At 37.5% G+C, this 16,143-nt stretch overlaps 1 protein-coding gene across 2 annotated transcripts in view; it reads left to right on the forward strand.

Annotated features, from left to right (window-relative positions):
- Nucleotides 1-8,173: 8,173 nt before the first annotated feature.
- Nucleotides 8,174-16,143, forward strand: part of LOC145246782 (centromere protein L-like) — a 296,745-nt gene continuing 288,775 nt past the window's right edge. For both annotated transcript variants that reach the window (XM_080108575.1, XM_080108576.1), the window contains exon 1: nt 8,174-8,303. In XM_080108575.1, the coding sequence (XP_079964701.1) occupies nt 8,303 (1 nt within the window). In that variant the 5' untranslated portion in view covers nt 8,174-8,302. The remainder of the gene's footprint in view (nt 8,304-16,143) is intronic.

A 16,143-nucleotide genomic window follows, 5' to 3' on the forward strand; every position in this document is an offset into this window, starting at 1 on the left:
GGTTTTGTATCGGTGCCATGCTGACTACCAACAGTGGATTGAGAGGTCCGACGTTCGTGGTGAACCTGTCCGTCGAGCGAAGGATCGAGTTCTCGAAGCGATCTACACAGAGACAGGCCTATATCTTGATAGAGTCAACTCTGTTGGTGGAAAAGGTGGGACATCAACCAATGGTCCACAAGGCCATCGCTTCTTTTCAGAGGAAGTTCTAGCTTCAATCGAAAAATTAGTTGATGAAAAACACTGAGAAAACCTGCTTCTCCTTCATCGTCAGCTCTCCACTGTTCTATCGGTTGTGTCGTCGTCACGTAAGATCGATCTGATGAAGTTCAAAGAACTTTGTGAGCAGACTTCATACAATTTGTGTGACAACTTCCCATGGGTCATGATGAATCACACCTTGCATGGGACTCTTCATCATTCAACACAATTGATGAGTCTAAATGATGCTCATGGACTGGGAAGTCTGTCAGAGGAATGCTTAGAGTCGAACAACAAAGACATTCGCAACTACTTGCAGTTCTTGTCGAGGAAAACTGACCCACTGCTCCAATTAACTGATGTAATGGCCAGGTTACTGGAACGATCAGATCCAATCATCCAGAACATAACCACTCATTTTCAGGCAAGAAAATTTTGCACGGAATGTGGAGCTGACGATCACACCATTCGGTCGCATGGTCGGTTGGTAGGTCTACCGAAGCGGTGGTATGCAAGCCTCGTTGAAGTCATTTTTCTTGACTAGATGGTGATTTATTTGTTGTTTTATTTTATATTCTTATCTGCCAGTATGGAATGAGAAACATAACACAAACTGAATTATCTCGGTTGAGTCAACGAAACTACTCCAATTTTATAATTTCTCCTAATTTCGTGAATTTAGACAAAATCAAAGCATTTTTGGTTCCTGTATCCTTTTATACACTTTCTCTAAGTCAAAATATGCTTTAGTTACTCTGTACTTGGGTATAAAACTGAAAAAAAAAAAAAACGAGAAAATGCCAGAAAAATCAAAGTAAGACTTCGCCTAATCTCTATTTCCAAAGTTTGGCGATCTGGGGCCAGTGTGCCATATGTTCACATAATCGGTTGTTTGGCTTGTCCAAGAACTGGTATGCAAGCCTTATTGAAGACATTTTTCTTGATTAATTTATATTATCTTTATGTGAGGTTTTGAGAAAATTCAATAATACACATAATGTTTGTATTGTTACCTGTGCAATTTTCAACAGAAATACACAATTTCAGACAGATTCATTACTTTATAAAAGCCAATACATAAACTGGTATATTAGCTCAACATGAATTGCTTCCATTATGTTCTCCTTGGCCATACGCTTCTAACAAGCCCTCAACCACTTTCCTATCTCAATCCAAACTGAAATAATGCCTATTTCAATATTTCTCTGAATTTAGTAAATTTCGGTAGATTCGCGACATTTTGTGACACAGCCAAAATAGGTCAATTTGGTCCCAGAACTGTTTTCAGAGACAAATATCAGTTAAAATCTAATTAAAATGAACCCAAGTTGATCATATGCCTCAAAAGTTTTGAAAAAATCTTATAAAAGTCATTTGTGATGATGCTTCACCTCTATTTCCAAACATTGGCCATCTGGGCCCACTGTGTTTCGTATGATGAGGTGGAGAGAATAACAACAAGAATGGCTTTGGCTGTAATGGATAATGTAAATGACAGTGTTCAGGGCATGCACATACCCCCTTTTCTAAAGCAGGGTGTGAGACCCTTGTTTGCAATTGACAATATTGACTGGAGTAGTGAGGTAGGGCCATTTCATGGGGCAGACTTGCTAATAGCACAGCAAGAGCTTGAAAGTAATCCTATTCTTGGTGGTAAACTTAAGTTAAACCTAGGTATCAAAGACAAGTCTTTAAAAGAAAATTTAGATGTAAAGTACTTTCAATGTGACAAACCATCAATTCCAAAGGTTGATCATGTGAATTACAAATTGTACACTCTGAAAGGCACTGACATTGTCTATGAGCAGATGAATGTAATTTGGTTCTTGACCTGTAGCTGGATTTTGTCAAATGTGTTGAGGGATGGGAAGTGGGGAAAAGATGAAGAGTGTGAAGATGGTGAAGATGTAGCTGATAATACAGGAACAGAGTCACAAGGAAAACAGGTATATGAAGAAGTTAAAGAAATGGGAGCCACGAGCACAGGCACCAAAGACAATGAAGATGAAACATATGTGTTGGAAAACATGGAGGAAGAAACTACAAACAATAGAGATGAGGAAGATGAGATGGGAGGTATATATGAAGAAACCAAAGATGGTTCAGTGACTACTGCTGTGTCAGATAAAAATTCAACAGAAATTATGACGACTGGATCAAAAAATAAAGTCTGTACTCAGAAAAAGAATCTCCAATGTCCTACGTGGTCAACCTATAATTCACTTATCACTAAGAAAACACCAATTTGGAATGTTGGAATATGTGCCCCTCTTTACAGGAGAAGTCCAACAGAGTGGCCTGTACTCTTGACTATTCTAATGCAGGCACAGAAGATTAATTGCATGACTATGGGAGATGATTGCAGGCCTGTGATTACACTAGATGGCGACTTGTATAATCGTGCAGTAAGATTGAAAGATTACAAATCGCAGTGGTGCATTAGACTTGGGAGTTTGCACACTACTATGGCTGCTCTCAAATGTTTAGGGAAGTATGTTGAAGGCAGTGGCATTGATATAGCTTGGCAAGAGTCAGACCTTTATGGACCAGCGACAGTGAGGCAAATATTAGATGGGCGACATGTGTACAGAGGAATAGAAGCACATACAGTGACACTCATAGCATTGCATCATTTGTTCTTTCAGACTGTGTTCTCAGAAAATGACAGAGCAGAAATCACACCAGGTATCAAGAAAATTGCCCAATCATTTAAGTCATACATCAATGAACCAAGCAAGGATACAGAAGAATTTCAGAAACAAATTAACCTTATGCACCATCAGCTGATGACAAATGATACTTTCAAACGGATGGAGGAATGGCAAGAAAATGGGAAAGGTATTCAAAAATTCCTGACAAACTACATGAACCAAGTAATGGTTTTGCTGATGTTCATTGCTGCTACAAGGAAAGGTGATTGGAAGCTTCATTTGGAAAAAATGGAAGAGTTGTTGTCCTACTTCTATGCACATGATCAGTTTAACTATGGAAGATGGGGTACGCTATATGTTGCTGACATGTTGGAGATGCAGACAAATGATCCTGATCTATGGAAATTTCTTAATGAAGGAAACTTTACCATTGCTAAACACAATGCATCATTTACAGCAATTGATCCAGATCATGCGATTGAACAAGAACATAAGAAAATGAAATGCAAAGGGGGTTTCATCGGCATTACAGGAAATGAGTCAGCATTAGACAAATACTTTATCATTGCTCCTACATTAAGCAGAGTCATTAATGAGTTCAAAGACTATGCTGGAATAGAAAGTAGACAGGCAACATCACTTCACCACGAATTAACACGTGGAAAAGGTACTAGATTGATACAAAATGCTGCAAAACTTGTGGATGCCATCAACAAACAAGGAAATCCATTTGAAGAAAGTGACATGTTTAACTTGATGACATATGCTGTACCGCCAATTGAAGTCAGTCAGAATATTGAACAAAGAGATAAATTAGGAAGAGAGGCACTGGGGAAGTTTGTGACGAGTAGGATGGTTGAGAAGACAGTTGGCTTTTGGGATCCCCAGAAGAAAAATAACATTCCCTATTTCAAGAATGTTGGTCCAGTTGTCAAAACAAAGGTGAAGGGCCAATTAGTTGCTGTCAAACAAGAGAGGAAATTGCTTTCCAGACTATTGGTTATAGGCAAAAGAAGACCTGAATTTGAAGTGAAAGATGCTATAGGAGAATATGAATTTGACAGTGCCCCACCATCAAATTTCCAGCCAGATGGTTCAATGATTATGCTTTCTGGAAAATCCCAGTTAGTAAAGTTGGTCATGGATCTCCCTATTCCAGAAGATGTAAGCCAGCCCCCAGCAGATCAAGCAAATAGCACCCAAACTGCAATTTTAATAATTGATGCAATGTGTGTTGTCAACATGGTAACAAAAACATGTGAGAAATTTACTGCTTTAAATTTTGCAAACAAATTTGTTGAAATGGTTGAAGATATGGGGGCACAATATGATGAAATATGTGTTGTCTTTGACCAATATCGACCAGGATCTCTCAAACAAACCACAAGAGACAAGAGAACCAAGAAAACAGCAGCTATCCATTATCATGTTAATGACAGTACAGACATAAAGAATATAAGGATGTTTCTATCACATATCCAGACAAAGGCTGAGCTCACCAAATATCTATCACAGAAAGTACTAGCACACTACCAAGGAAAGTCAAAGAAGGTTCTTGTTATGTACGACACAATCATAGAAGCTAATTGCCACCTTGCCAATGTTGTGTCCATGCCACAAATGTCAGAAGGAAGTCACTGCTTAGAGGAAGGTGACCAGTTGGTACTGCTTAATGCTGTGGACGTCAATCACAAAGATGAAAATGCTAAAATGGATATATTTTCAGTAGATACAGATGTCTTTGTGTTACTTACTGGAAACTATCCATTAATCCCGCCAATGACGTGCTTTGTTAGGAATAATACAGAGAGGATTTCAATATTTGAAAGCTATGATAAGCTCGGCATTAAGAAAGCAAAAGCATTAGTGGGATGGTATGCCTTCATAGGGACTGACAACACTGGTGCATTTGCTGGGAAAGGAGTCACAAGTCACTTCAAGGCATTTATGGCATGTGATACCCCCCTGCTTGATGCCTTTGCAGCATTTGGAAAGAGTACTGATGTTCCAGAGTGGGTTGTCAACCAGATGGAACGCTACATATGCCTTTTGTATAAACCTTCTGGAAAAGTGACATCAGAGAGTATAAAAGAACTGAGATGGGCACTCTTTGCACAAAATGCCAAGGAAGGAAGACAGTTGCCTCCTACATTAGGAACTCTCATACCGCACACACAAAGGGCATTCTACATGGCTTTGGTGTGGAATCTATCCACCAAACCATGCCCTAGCATCCCACCAGCAACTAATTTTTCATGGGAGAGGCAGGATGGTTATTTGGTACCTGTACTAAATATTAATGTGCCAGCACCAGAAGCATTGTTAGAGCTGCGTCAATGTTCCTGCCGCAGTTCCTGTATGACAAACAGATGTGGATGCCATAAGAATTCACTAATGTGCTCTGATGCTTGTGGATGTGGTGATGGCTATGAAAATTCAGACGACTACAATGAAGAAATAGATGACATTAGTGAAGATGACATGGAATGATAGAAATGTACAACATAACTATACCTAATATATAATATATATTTTTTTTTCATTAAGAATACTTGAAAATGTAAATTATCTCTCTGCCGCAAATTACTATCTAGAGCAGTCTCTATAGTGTACCCATATATTTTTTTCATCTCAATTGGCCCAGTGTTTCTCTAGTTATAAGATTTAGAACATTATGCCAAATCGGGCTGAAAATTGTTTTTTTGCCCCCTCACGTCCCCAAATTGGGGGGTATCAATTTTTTTTTTTTTTGTGCAACATTGGTAACCCAGCCTACCATATAGTACTGATAGGAGTATGAATGCCCACAAGGCAATTTCAGTTTTGAACCAAACGCTCCCCTTAATTCCTATGGGCTGTGCATTATTTTGGAGACCATCTTAGGCAAAAGCGCCCTTTGTCTACCCTGTATCCAGTGATTTTGGTTTTAAAATATGGGGGCATTCACTATATGTTAAGAAAATCATTGAAAGACAACCCAGTGTCCTGATATTTTGGCAAAAAATAAAGTTTCTACTATATTCTCATGATTTTTCGTAGCCATTTTGGAAAAGCGCCTTCTCGTGATGAAATATGATGCTAATAGTTGGAAGACAAGTTGAAAGTTATTCGTTGTGATGTTCTTGATCATATCCAAGTGAAATTTCAATTTTGGCAAAATTCTTGAAGTAGATGACAACTGCTCCCTGACTACTAGCAAGATTTAAAATATATATATATATATTTAAATAGATCAGTGTCTTTCTGGGTGCGTTTTTACACTTTTAACCTTACAAATATATTTACAGAACTTTTTAATAACTGTTTTATTCTTTTTATCAAACAAAAATAGAACTTTTATTATGAGATATATATATTATGGACTGTTTTTCAAACATCGAAATTTTAAAATTAAAGTTAGTTTTATTAAAAAAAAAAAAGACGAGGTGTTTTGTTTTCAATTAAATTATAAACTTTATTTGAACTTTCAACAAACTTTTATAGACATAAAAAATAGACTTTATAGATATTTAATAATAATTTTTTAAAAATATATTTAACAAAAAGTGTTTTTTTTTATCATTTCATTGTTGAATAAAATTTAAAAGTGATAAATGGCGAAAAAAAATATCTCGAAAAAACAAAACACCTCGTCTTTTTTTTTTTAAAAATAAAACTTTAATTTTAAAATTTCGATGTTTGAAAAACAGTCCATAATATATATTTCATTATAAAAGTTCTATTTTTGTTTAATAAAAAGAATAAAACAGTCAATAAATACAAAAATAAATTAAAAAAAAAAAAAAACCCAGTCCATTAAGTTCAAATAAAGACTGAATAAAACTTATTAAAAAAAGGTTCATTCTATACGGTTTGGGACATTTTTTTTTTTTTCTGTGTACGTTTTTAATACAATTCAATATTTATTTAAAGTGCGATGTATGTCGGTGGTTAGTGAAGGAGAAATAATTATAGGCCGAGGCAATTTTTATGCATAATAAAATAAATCACAAGTATAAACAATCGAGATTTTAAAATATATTTTATTCACATATCTTTTTATAACTTTTATTTTTATAAAGATGAATTCTAGATAGAAATCTTTGGTACTGGTCGCGATTTGAGTTCCCTGCCGAACACCATAAAAAAACACTGACTTCTCCCTACGCATGAGCAAAGGACATGTTTTAGTTGCCATAGTAACTAAACGATCATGAATTTTTATCGACTTTTTATAAGTTTTACTGTTTATGAATATTGAAATAAAAGAAATTACTACACATTTATTAATAATATCTCACTTTTATCGCCTTTGTTTTTAATCACTTTTATCGACTTTTTTTTTTACTGTTTTACTGTTTATGTGTCACTTTTATCGACGTGTTTTTTTCTTTTTAAATGACGACGTTTTTACTGTTTATGAATATTTAAAGAAAAATAATTACTAAACATTTATTAATAAAAAATGGGTGCTAGTGCACTTATGATCCGCGCGTATTTCTAAGTTTAATTAAAGTTTAATGTTTTTTTTTTATTCAATTGTAAGGTTAAAGTAGAGAATAGGTAAAAAAAAAAAAAAAAACACCCTCCACATGTTAAGAATGGCTTAACCTTACAATTGAATAAAAAAAAACATTAAACTTTAATTAAACTTAGAAATACGATTTAAACAATAGCGCGGATCATCTAGCACACATTTTTTTATTAATAAATGTTTAGTAATTATTTTTCTTTTAATATTCATAAACAGTAAAAACGTCGTCATTTAAAAATAAAATGCTATTTTAAAAAAAGAAAAGGTCGATAAAAGTGATAAAAAACAAAGGCGATAAATGTCCTTTGCTCATGCATTGGAGAAGTCAGTGTTTTTTTATGGTGTTCGGCAGGGAACTCAAATCGCGACCAGTACCAAATCTTTTTATAATTTAAATAAAAACGAACTCAGAAAGACACCCATTTATTTAAATATCTTAAAAACGCATACAGACACGCCCCCTCCGTCCCCAAAAAAACACACGGTACATAAAAATCAATCTTGATCGAAAAAATCCGACACAGAAAGACACCCATTTATTTAAATATCTTTTATTTATTAAATACGTTCGTTTTGTTACTTAAAAAAAATGTTTTGTAAATATATATTTTTTCATTTTAATCTTCAAAAGTTTTGTAAATATATTAAAAAAAAAAAAACTGTTGGCGAATATTCGAGCATGTTTGCTATTTGACGTGTTTACAAACACCCGACGCCATGTGCTTGTGCCAATGTCATGGTCGAATCACCGGTGTTAGTTGAATTGTGCGCTTGTCACCGCCAGGCGGCGTCGTCTGCTACAGGATATCTATTCTTTACTTGATCCGTTTAATTCTCACAACAGCGTTCAACATCGCTACATAAAAATACAGCCGATATCCAGCTAAAATGTTTCGTCAAAGTTCACACTGCTCAATTACTTAAGCCTCCTCTCAAAAGTAAGTGCCGATAACATCATGTGGTTCTCTTGACAGTCCAAATCTGCTTCCCCACGATTTAATTATTACAGTTTTCTTTCAACTGGGAAAATCTCAGGCCAAGCCTTTTTTTTCGACAGTTTAAATTCCTCCAAGACACTCTCGCTCAATACGCGACTTTCTCGTGCTAAATTACTCTCTCCGTTTGCCAATTTAATCACTGTGAGATACTTCTAAATTACTTATTGCTCTTTTCTGCTATTCAAGGCGACTCCCCCCCCCCCGGGAGCTTTCCGTTTTAGTCCTTAGCTACCTCCAAGGTCAGTCCATGACACAATCTGCTAACAGTGTGAACACATGGGGCCCCTCCATGCATCCACAGAGAAAACAATTGCATCACATTTCAACCAGGAGATGTCGCTCCAACCTCCCGTCTCTGTCCTACTAACCCCCACTGGTCCTTGGTGGAATGACGTCACACTACTCCTGGGACAGGAAGTCCCTTGCTCCCCTCAACAGCAGCCTCGGTTCACTTCTCCCCATTTGTTGGAGCCAGGAGATAGGTATTGGACACTCTTCATCCCATTCGCTCGACTCCTCAGCTGACTCTGCGGTCAACTGCCATTCAACTCTCTTTTCTTCACGAGTCGCAGCTACTCTTCGTGGCCTCCTACAGCTGGTGGAGTGGAACCCTGCAATTTCCCGTTCCAACTTTCCGTCCGTCTCTATATTTCTAGACTCTATAGAGGTCGTCTCTCTTGTCTTAAACCGTCGCTCGGTGTCGTCCCTATAGTCGTCCGGAACTCTGTCCTCATCTCGCGTTTGACTACCCCCGGGATTCTTTATCTTTTTACCCGTCTCCTGCATCCAAACTTGGTCACCCTGTCTTAACTGTCTAGTAAACGCTGCCTTTTTTTTTCTTCTTGTCCTTCCTGGTCCTATTCGTCCTATCGGCCGTCGCCTTAGGGATCGTCCCTGATTCTCGGACCACTGGATCTGTAAGAGTTACTCCCTCCTTATTTACCTTATACCTCGCTACCCGGTTGACTTGGGACAATTTTCCTCCCTGTTCCTTGGTGCTATCCACCTTGCCTATACAGGACCCGACCGTTCTTGGGGGAAGCTTCCTGTTGCTGTCAGCTCCCACAGGAAGAGGGACAGACCTCGTGTCACCTAGTGGTATCTCCACCCCTCTTACCGTTAGTGTGTCTGGATTAAAACTCAGAGTGGCTCCCCTCGCTCGGAGCCAATCCTCTCCCAGAATCATTTCGTTGCATAGCCCGGATACCACATACAGGGGAAAATTCTCTTTCTTTCTGGCCGCTCGTACGGGTAGACATACCTTCCCTGCCACCGACATCCAGCTACCGTCAGCCTGACTGAGCTCCACATCCGACGGATACAACCTTCTCCTCCCTGCTACCGTCCGACAGACGTCCACGTCTATTAAGGATATTAGCGCTCCGGTGTCAACCAGAGCCTTCACCTGCATGGCTCCTATCGTCACATTACAGGTGAGTTCTCCCTTTTTGGTGAGCGGAGGGAACACCTGGGCTCTCCTCTTCTCCTGTTTCAGGGTTCTCTCCTGGTACCCCGCTCCCGTGAGCATCGCAACTTGTGACAGTGGCTTCTTTCCAACCCTACCTGTCTGCCCTACCTCTCTTTCTCTATAGGTTCGCCGAGGGGGTGGGGTTTGGTTCTGATTCCTTCTCTCCAGAGGATCTTTCGCCCTCGAGTGGCTTTTCCTCCAGTCAGGACAGTCCCTCCTAATATGTCTCAGGTCTCCACACCGCCAGCACCTGTGGGACTGGTGGCTGTAGGAGAAGCGGTCATTTTTGCCTTTTCTCTGACATGCGTTCAGTTCGGTCTTTACGATGCCCACTCTGACTCTCCCCTTCTGTCGGGGTGTCTTCTCGTAGACAGTGGAGCAAACACTTGACCGATGTCCTTCACCCTTACAGGTCCAGCATATAGCTCTGTTCCTGCCTTGGTTGCGATCATAGGACCTATATCGGGAGTCCCCTGTCCCTTCTCTGGGTTCTGTTTTCATTCCCCAATACCCCATGACTCTGGCCCTTGACCTGGTCTCTGGACACTCTCTGCCTTCCGCCTCTTCACTTCCACCTCGGGGCCTTCCCTCCATTATCCATGGTTTTTTGCCACCCTGCGTGCCTCTTCTAGAGTGTCTGGGCAGCTCTTCAGCACCTCCATTTTGGCCGTCTCATCTCGCAATGCATCTACCATTGCGTTGATTAACATTGCCTGTATGATAGCCATGTTCCGGTGCTCCGCAAACGGATATGCGAGGATTGCCAGTTCCTGCATGCGGTTGACCAGACCATCTACATCCTCCCCCGGTGGCCATCTTTATTCGGGATAGCTCTCTTACTGCTTGGACCATCGTCTTTTCGCCGACAAACTTTCTTTTTAACCGTTCACGAAAATTGGTTCATGCTATGCCTGGGTTATCTTTTATGCACCTGCATATAAACTTTGAGGCCACCCCCGTTGCCCCATTGCAGGCCAATGAAACCATCTCCCTATCTGTAAGACCATATACTAGTCTCTTTTTCTCTACTGTCACTATCCATTCCTACTCCCTTCGCATCTCCTCCATATGAGGGTATACTTATCCCCCACAGTGGTCGTTCCATGGTCATCTGTAGCTCTACGGTCTCTACTGATCCCTCCCCCACTGACTGGTTTGCTTTGCTTTCTCCCGAGAGACCATCGCTTTTCCCACTCACGCTCTTTCTACCACCCAACAACAAAACTACTGTCAACTCCGTGCAAAGTTGAAATTCAAAATTCTAAACACAGACCGAGCACCAAACTGAGCAAAGCATGAAAAGGGGACCAAAAGGTGACTTACCCTGTCTCTTACTGTCTGCTCTTTCTGCTGTCTTTCGCCGCTAGGTGGCTGTTTACGCGAGTTGGCCCAGACCTTATAGTCGATTGACTACAGTCCCGTGGTCTGGCTATGCTCTCAGAGTCTCTTAAAAAAAAATAGGAACGGTGTACTTTTCTTCCGTTCGTTTTCTTTTTTTTTTTTTTTCAATTTTCCTTCCTTTCTCTCACAGGGAGATTTTGTGTTTTCGAGAGAGAAAAAAAAAATTTGTGTGCCCATGGAAATTTGTTCACACATCTCTTAACGAAACGAGATATCCTGGATCATTGGCACCAAACTGTAACCCCTCCAGTGCAGCTCAGCTCAGGTGCATAGGCTCGTGATTGAAATGCACCCGTAGCCGATACCTGTGGCGTTACCCGTGGTTTCGTCTAGTGGTCGAATTCGTCTTCGCCGTCGTCGTCAATCACTCTCCGGTTCCGCTTTCAAATCAGCTTCCAGCCGTCACCTGGGCTATCGGAGAAATATATTGCATTCACAATGGCGTTCCAATCAAAGAAAAGAAAGTTTTTCTTAACATAGAATTGATTATTGTCTTTGATTTTACAAATAATAGTTACACACTGGCCTAGTCATGCAACTTAGGGGGCTGGCAGTTTTGTTTCTTTTACCAAGTTCTCCGTTTTTCATCTCCCATCAGTCCACGGAAAGGGATCAGCGAAAAAAGACCCCAATTGTTAACAAATATACAATAGCAATAAGATAAGAACAATTATTTGTTTTTTCTTTTTGACAAAATCCCATAGACATTTCTGTTTAAAACAACATCAAACCATCATCATCATCATCATTATAATTCAGCCGTGCGAATTCCTCTGAATTCGTGTCGACTAGCAAGGTCACTCGGCATCGCTCAGTCCGCATCATGTCACAACAGTGATGGTACTTCTCCTAGGATGTAATTCAAGATTTTAATATAGCAAATAAATGTGAGTAAGGTGGCGTTCAAAAGTTACATAATATTAATTACGTAATCTATTGGTTGATCGTGTATGTGGCATCTGTTGGAGCAAACCTAGTGTACTTTGATCCAAAAAGGAATTTCTGCGATCAAATTATTATATATAAGATATGTGAAATTTGAATAAATACAACAATGTTTAACATTTTATTTCAAATAGTACAATCTAAGGGTATGAATGTTAAGTTGGGGGATGGTTAGTGCATAAATGACAAAAACTGAAAAACTTCATAGCATCAGTTTATGCTTTACAATTAGGGAGTTGTTTTGGAGAGGAGAGTACAATCCAACGCTACACATTAAGATTTGGAGGCAGAAATCATTGTTAAGAAATAAACTAGTTTTGTTTTGTTTTTTGTTTTTGTTATTTTTTAATAAAAATTTTTTATTAAATTTTCTTCTCTGTTGGACTTTTTTTTTTAACTTGTTAAAACATAACTGATTGGTTATCTGATAATTGTAGATTAGATAAAAGAAAAATATAATTACTTGATTTAAGAAATAAATACTATTACCTGCAGCGTTAGGTTCGTTTTCTAATAGAATTCATATTGTTTGAGCGGTTGGTTGATGACTACATGAAAACCTATACATTTAACATAGATTTAATTGGGTCGATTTCTTTGAACTAGCAATTTCTTTTATTAAAAAAATTATTTTTATTACTCTTATTCACCCCAGGCACATTGCCACTTGAATATAAGGAGCTATTACTTAATTGTCTGCAAGGACTCTATGTAGAGAGTTGAACAGCAAGATGTCTTCACATTACATTTAAATTTATGCAGGTTAGTATAGTCTGGGAAAGAATTCCAAATTCTAGCAGGGAAGAAACTATTAGAATAGAAAGCTTTCCAGCATCTAAGAACATCTATAGTGAAGGGGTAGGATTTTGCTGCTTGTTGGGTTAATCGGAATTATCTACATCAAGGGAGTACAAGTGCCATGAGTTTATCAGAGCACATTACATTAAAACAGGCATAAAAATGCAACATTTTGGTGATGGGACAGAGGTTGGAGCTTAAGAATATTAGATTAGAGATTGCTGTTCGGGCCCTAAGAAGGAGAGATTAGTGGTAGATGCACTAGTCCAAATGTAGCAACAATACTCTATGCATGCGTGAATGGTAGTTTTATAGAGATACAGGATACTTTCAAGCATGAGTAGTTTTCTAGCATGAGAAAGAGAAACCTTGGCAATGTCTTCAACATATTTGTTCCAATTTATTGTCTGTGAATGCTGAGTTGAGGAGTTAGAACGATGACCTCTCAGGTAAAGTGCTATTAGTCATGACAATCAATAGTTGAAAAATTGTTAAAGAAAAGAAGTTTTGGAATGTTACTATTCATTTACAGCACCATTCCATTACGGATTGAAGATCATTTCCTAAGATTTTAGCCATTGCTTTGGATATGTGTACATTAATTTATCTTTTTGTCTGTTAAGATCTTTATGCAAAACCTTATTTACATTAGATTTGTGCAAAAATAATGTCATTTTCCCTATATATAATAAGAGGCACAGTTTTTCTCCGATGGCACATACAAATTTATTATTTTTACACTATTAGCCATTACCTTATTTAACTATAGAACGACATTTTACACATTAATTCGTAATATTAAAACATTACATTTATTCCTAGGAGCGCCATCATCATAATCTTCGTAGCCTACAGAGAAAGCAGTTCCAATTTCACCCTGTATTCCGTAAGTCTTCTTACGACCCCATTCTTCACCATGTGAATTTATATTTTTCCTGTGTCTATGCCATCATTAACTGCTTACTGAATTCATACACATCACATACTCTTACCACTTTTCATCTACACAAATAATAATTTCTCCTGTGCTGAAATCCAGCCCGGCTGATTGGCTGAAAAGTAGACATTCTAAAATTCTGCTATTCAGTTCTTCCACCATTAAACGAACAGTTTACCACTATAACACACACGACCATTTTTGTACGTAGACATTCATTTCTTTTACTTGAGTTAGATATGGTCAAAAGTTATAACATCCAAAATGAAACGATGGGTCTTGAGGAAATGAAAAGACACTGATTTAGTTCAGAATTGGAACCTGACATTCAAAATCTGCATAAGTACCCTGTTTTAATATTTCTGTTTATTTCATTTTGAAATACAAGAAATTATTTTTATTTAAAACTCTTAACTTTTTGGTTTATTTGAAAAAATTTTACTTAAAAAAAATTTTTTTTTTTATTTCAAACTCTTACCTTAAATTATTCATTTGTTTACTTGTGAAAACGTTCAGTGTGATAGCGGTGTCATCCACTTTATTTCCTTTCGTGAGTATTCATACAACTAAACAACAATCCTGCCGATAGGGACAGATAGATAAATACATATATATGAAAGAGAGAGAGAGAGACATTGGTAGGTTGGAGGTGTCCATTCCGATTGCCATTCTTAACATGAGGAGGTTGGTGGTTGGACTACAACAACACTACCAACAGTACTTTCCTTTATATATATATATACTAGCATATCGACCCGGCATTGCCTGGGTGGTGGTCTGGACCTTTAGCAGTGAATTTTTTGTCCCCATATTAGCTCACATCGCTGAAAGCTACCCGGTTGATGATGAGCTTTCTTACACATCCACTATCACCTCTGCGTCCACTTTGACGTCGTGTGATGCCCCCAACGGTCTGAGGAAACAACAACATCTGTTGTAAAATAAAAAAAAAATATTCCACCCAGTTTTCTTTCTTTTCGCCAGTTCCCAGGTGTTTACTTCAAAAAATCCCCTCCCATTAAAAAGAACAAAAAAAAGAAAGAAAGAAAAAAAATATAACTAAATAAATAAACAATCCCACCCAGTTTTCTTTATTTTCCTAGTTTCAAGGTTTTTTCTTAAAAAAAAAATAAAATAAAATAAAAAAAAAAAAATTCTGTTTTTATTGAAAATAAAAATACATAAACAAAAACTTTATGAACACAAAATTCTTGAAAGTATTTAATTTACTTTAAAAAAACAATATAAAATACATAAATAAATAAATAAAAAAACATATTGTTATAACATTTTCGTTTACAGTTAATAACACTTAAAAGTTAAGGTTTCTCTTTTTTTGTTATGCTTTCATCGCCAACAATTGGCTTAATTTCCTCGGCGACACTCTGCTTACGTTCGGATCACTCTCTGCATGAGTACCTGTTTTTTTGTTATAAAGTTCAAAGTTTTCTTATGCTTCTACTAAATAATAAAATTTTGTAACAATCATCGAATTAACCCCCCCCCCTCACCCACAAGGAAAATGTTAAGAAAAAAATGGAAAGAAAAGTGATTTTTTTCAAAAAGTTGGTAATGCATGTAATTTTATGATAATTTTTTGTGTAAGAGTTATATTTAAATGACAGTTTTCGCATTTTCAATGTGTTGTGGGTTAGTTTCGTATAATTTGATTCTATTAAAGCGTCACCTAGGAAAATATGTGCATTTTAAAATTTAAACAGATCATCTAATATACCCATGGATACAGATCCATCTTGAGAGATAATTAAAAACGATTTATATAAAAAAAAAAATGAGGCATGGTTATGATTTATGTGCGTTTGTGTGGGTGTGTGTATGTTGCCATAGTAACATGGCGGTTTCATGCATTCGTGTATATGTGCATGCGGGTGTGTTACTATAGAAACCAGACGTAAGATTTGGATTAAATGGCAATTTTCGTATATACAATTTCTTTTGGGGAGTTTTGTATAATTTTATTTTTGAAAATGTTCACTTAGAAAAAAATTAACACCCTCAAGATTAACAATAAATTATTGTCTCTCATTTGATGCTGAAATTAAGACGATTGATATCATCGTTAATGAGGAGTTTTGATTATTAGATTAGCCAATCAAAACTGTTCCTAGTGTCCATACGCATTTTTGCTTTTATAGATATACTAGCATATCGACCCGGCGTTGCCTGGGTGATGGTCTGGACCCTTTAGCAGTTATTTTTTTGGATAAAAA

This window comes from Euprymna scolopes, chromosome 24 (assembly GCF_053919585.1).
Source record: "Euprymna scolopes isolate OS-2025 chromosome 24, ASM5391958v1, whole genome shotgun sequence".
Classification (NCBI taxonomy): Eukaryota; Metazoa; Mollusca; class Cephalopoda; order Sepiida; family Sepiolidae; genus Euprymna; species Euprymna scolopes.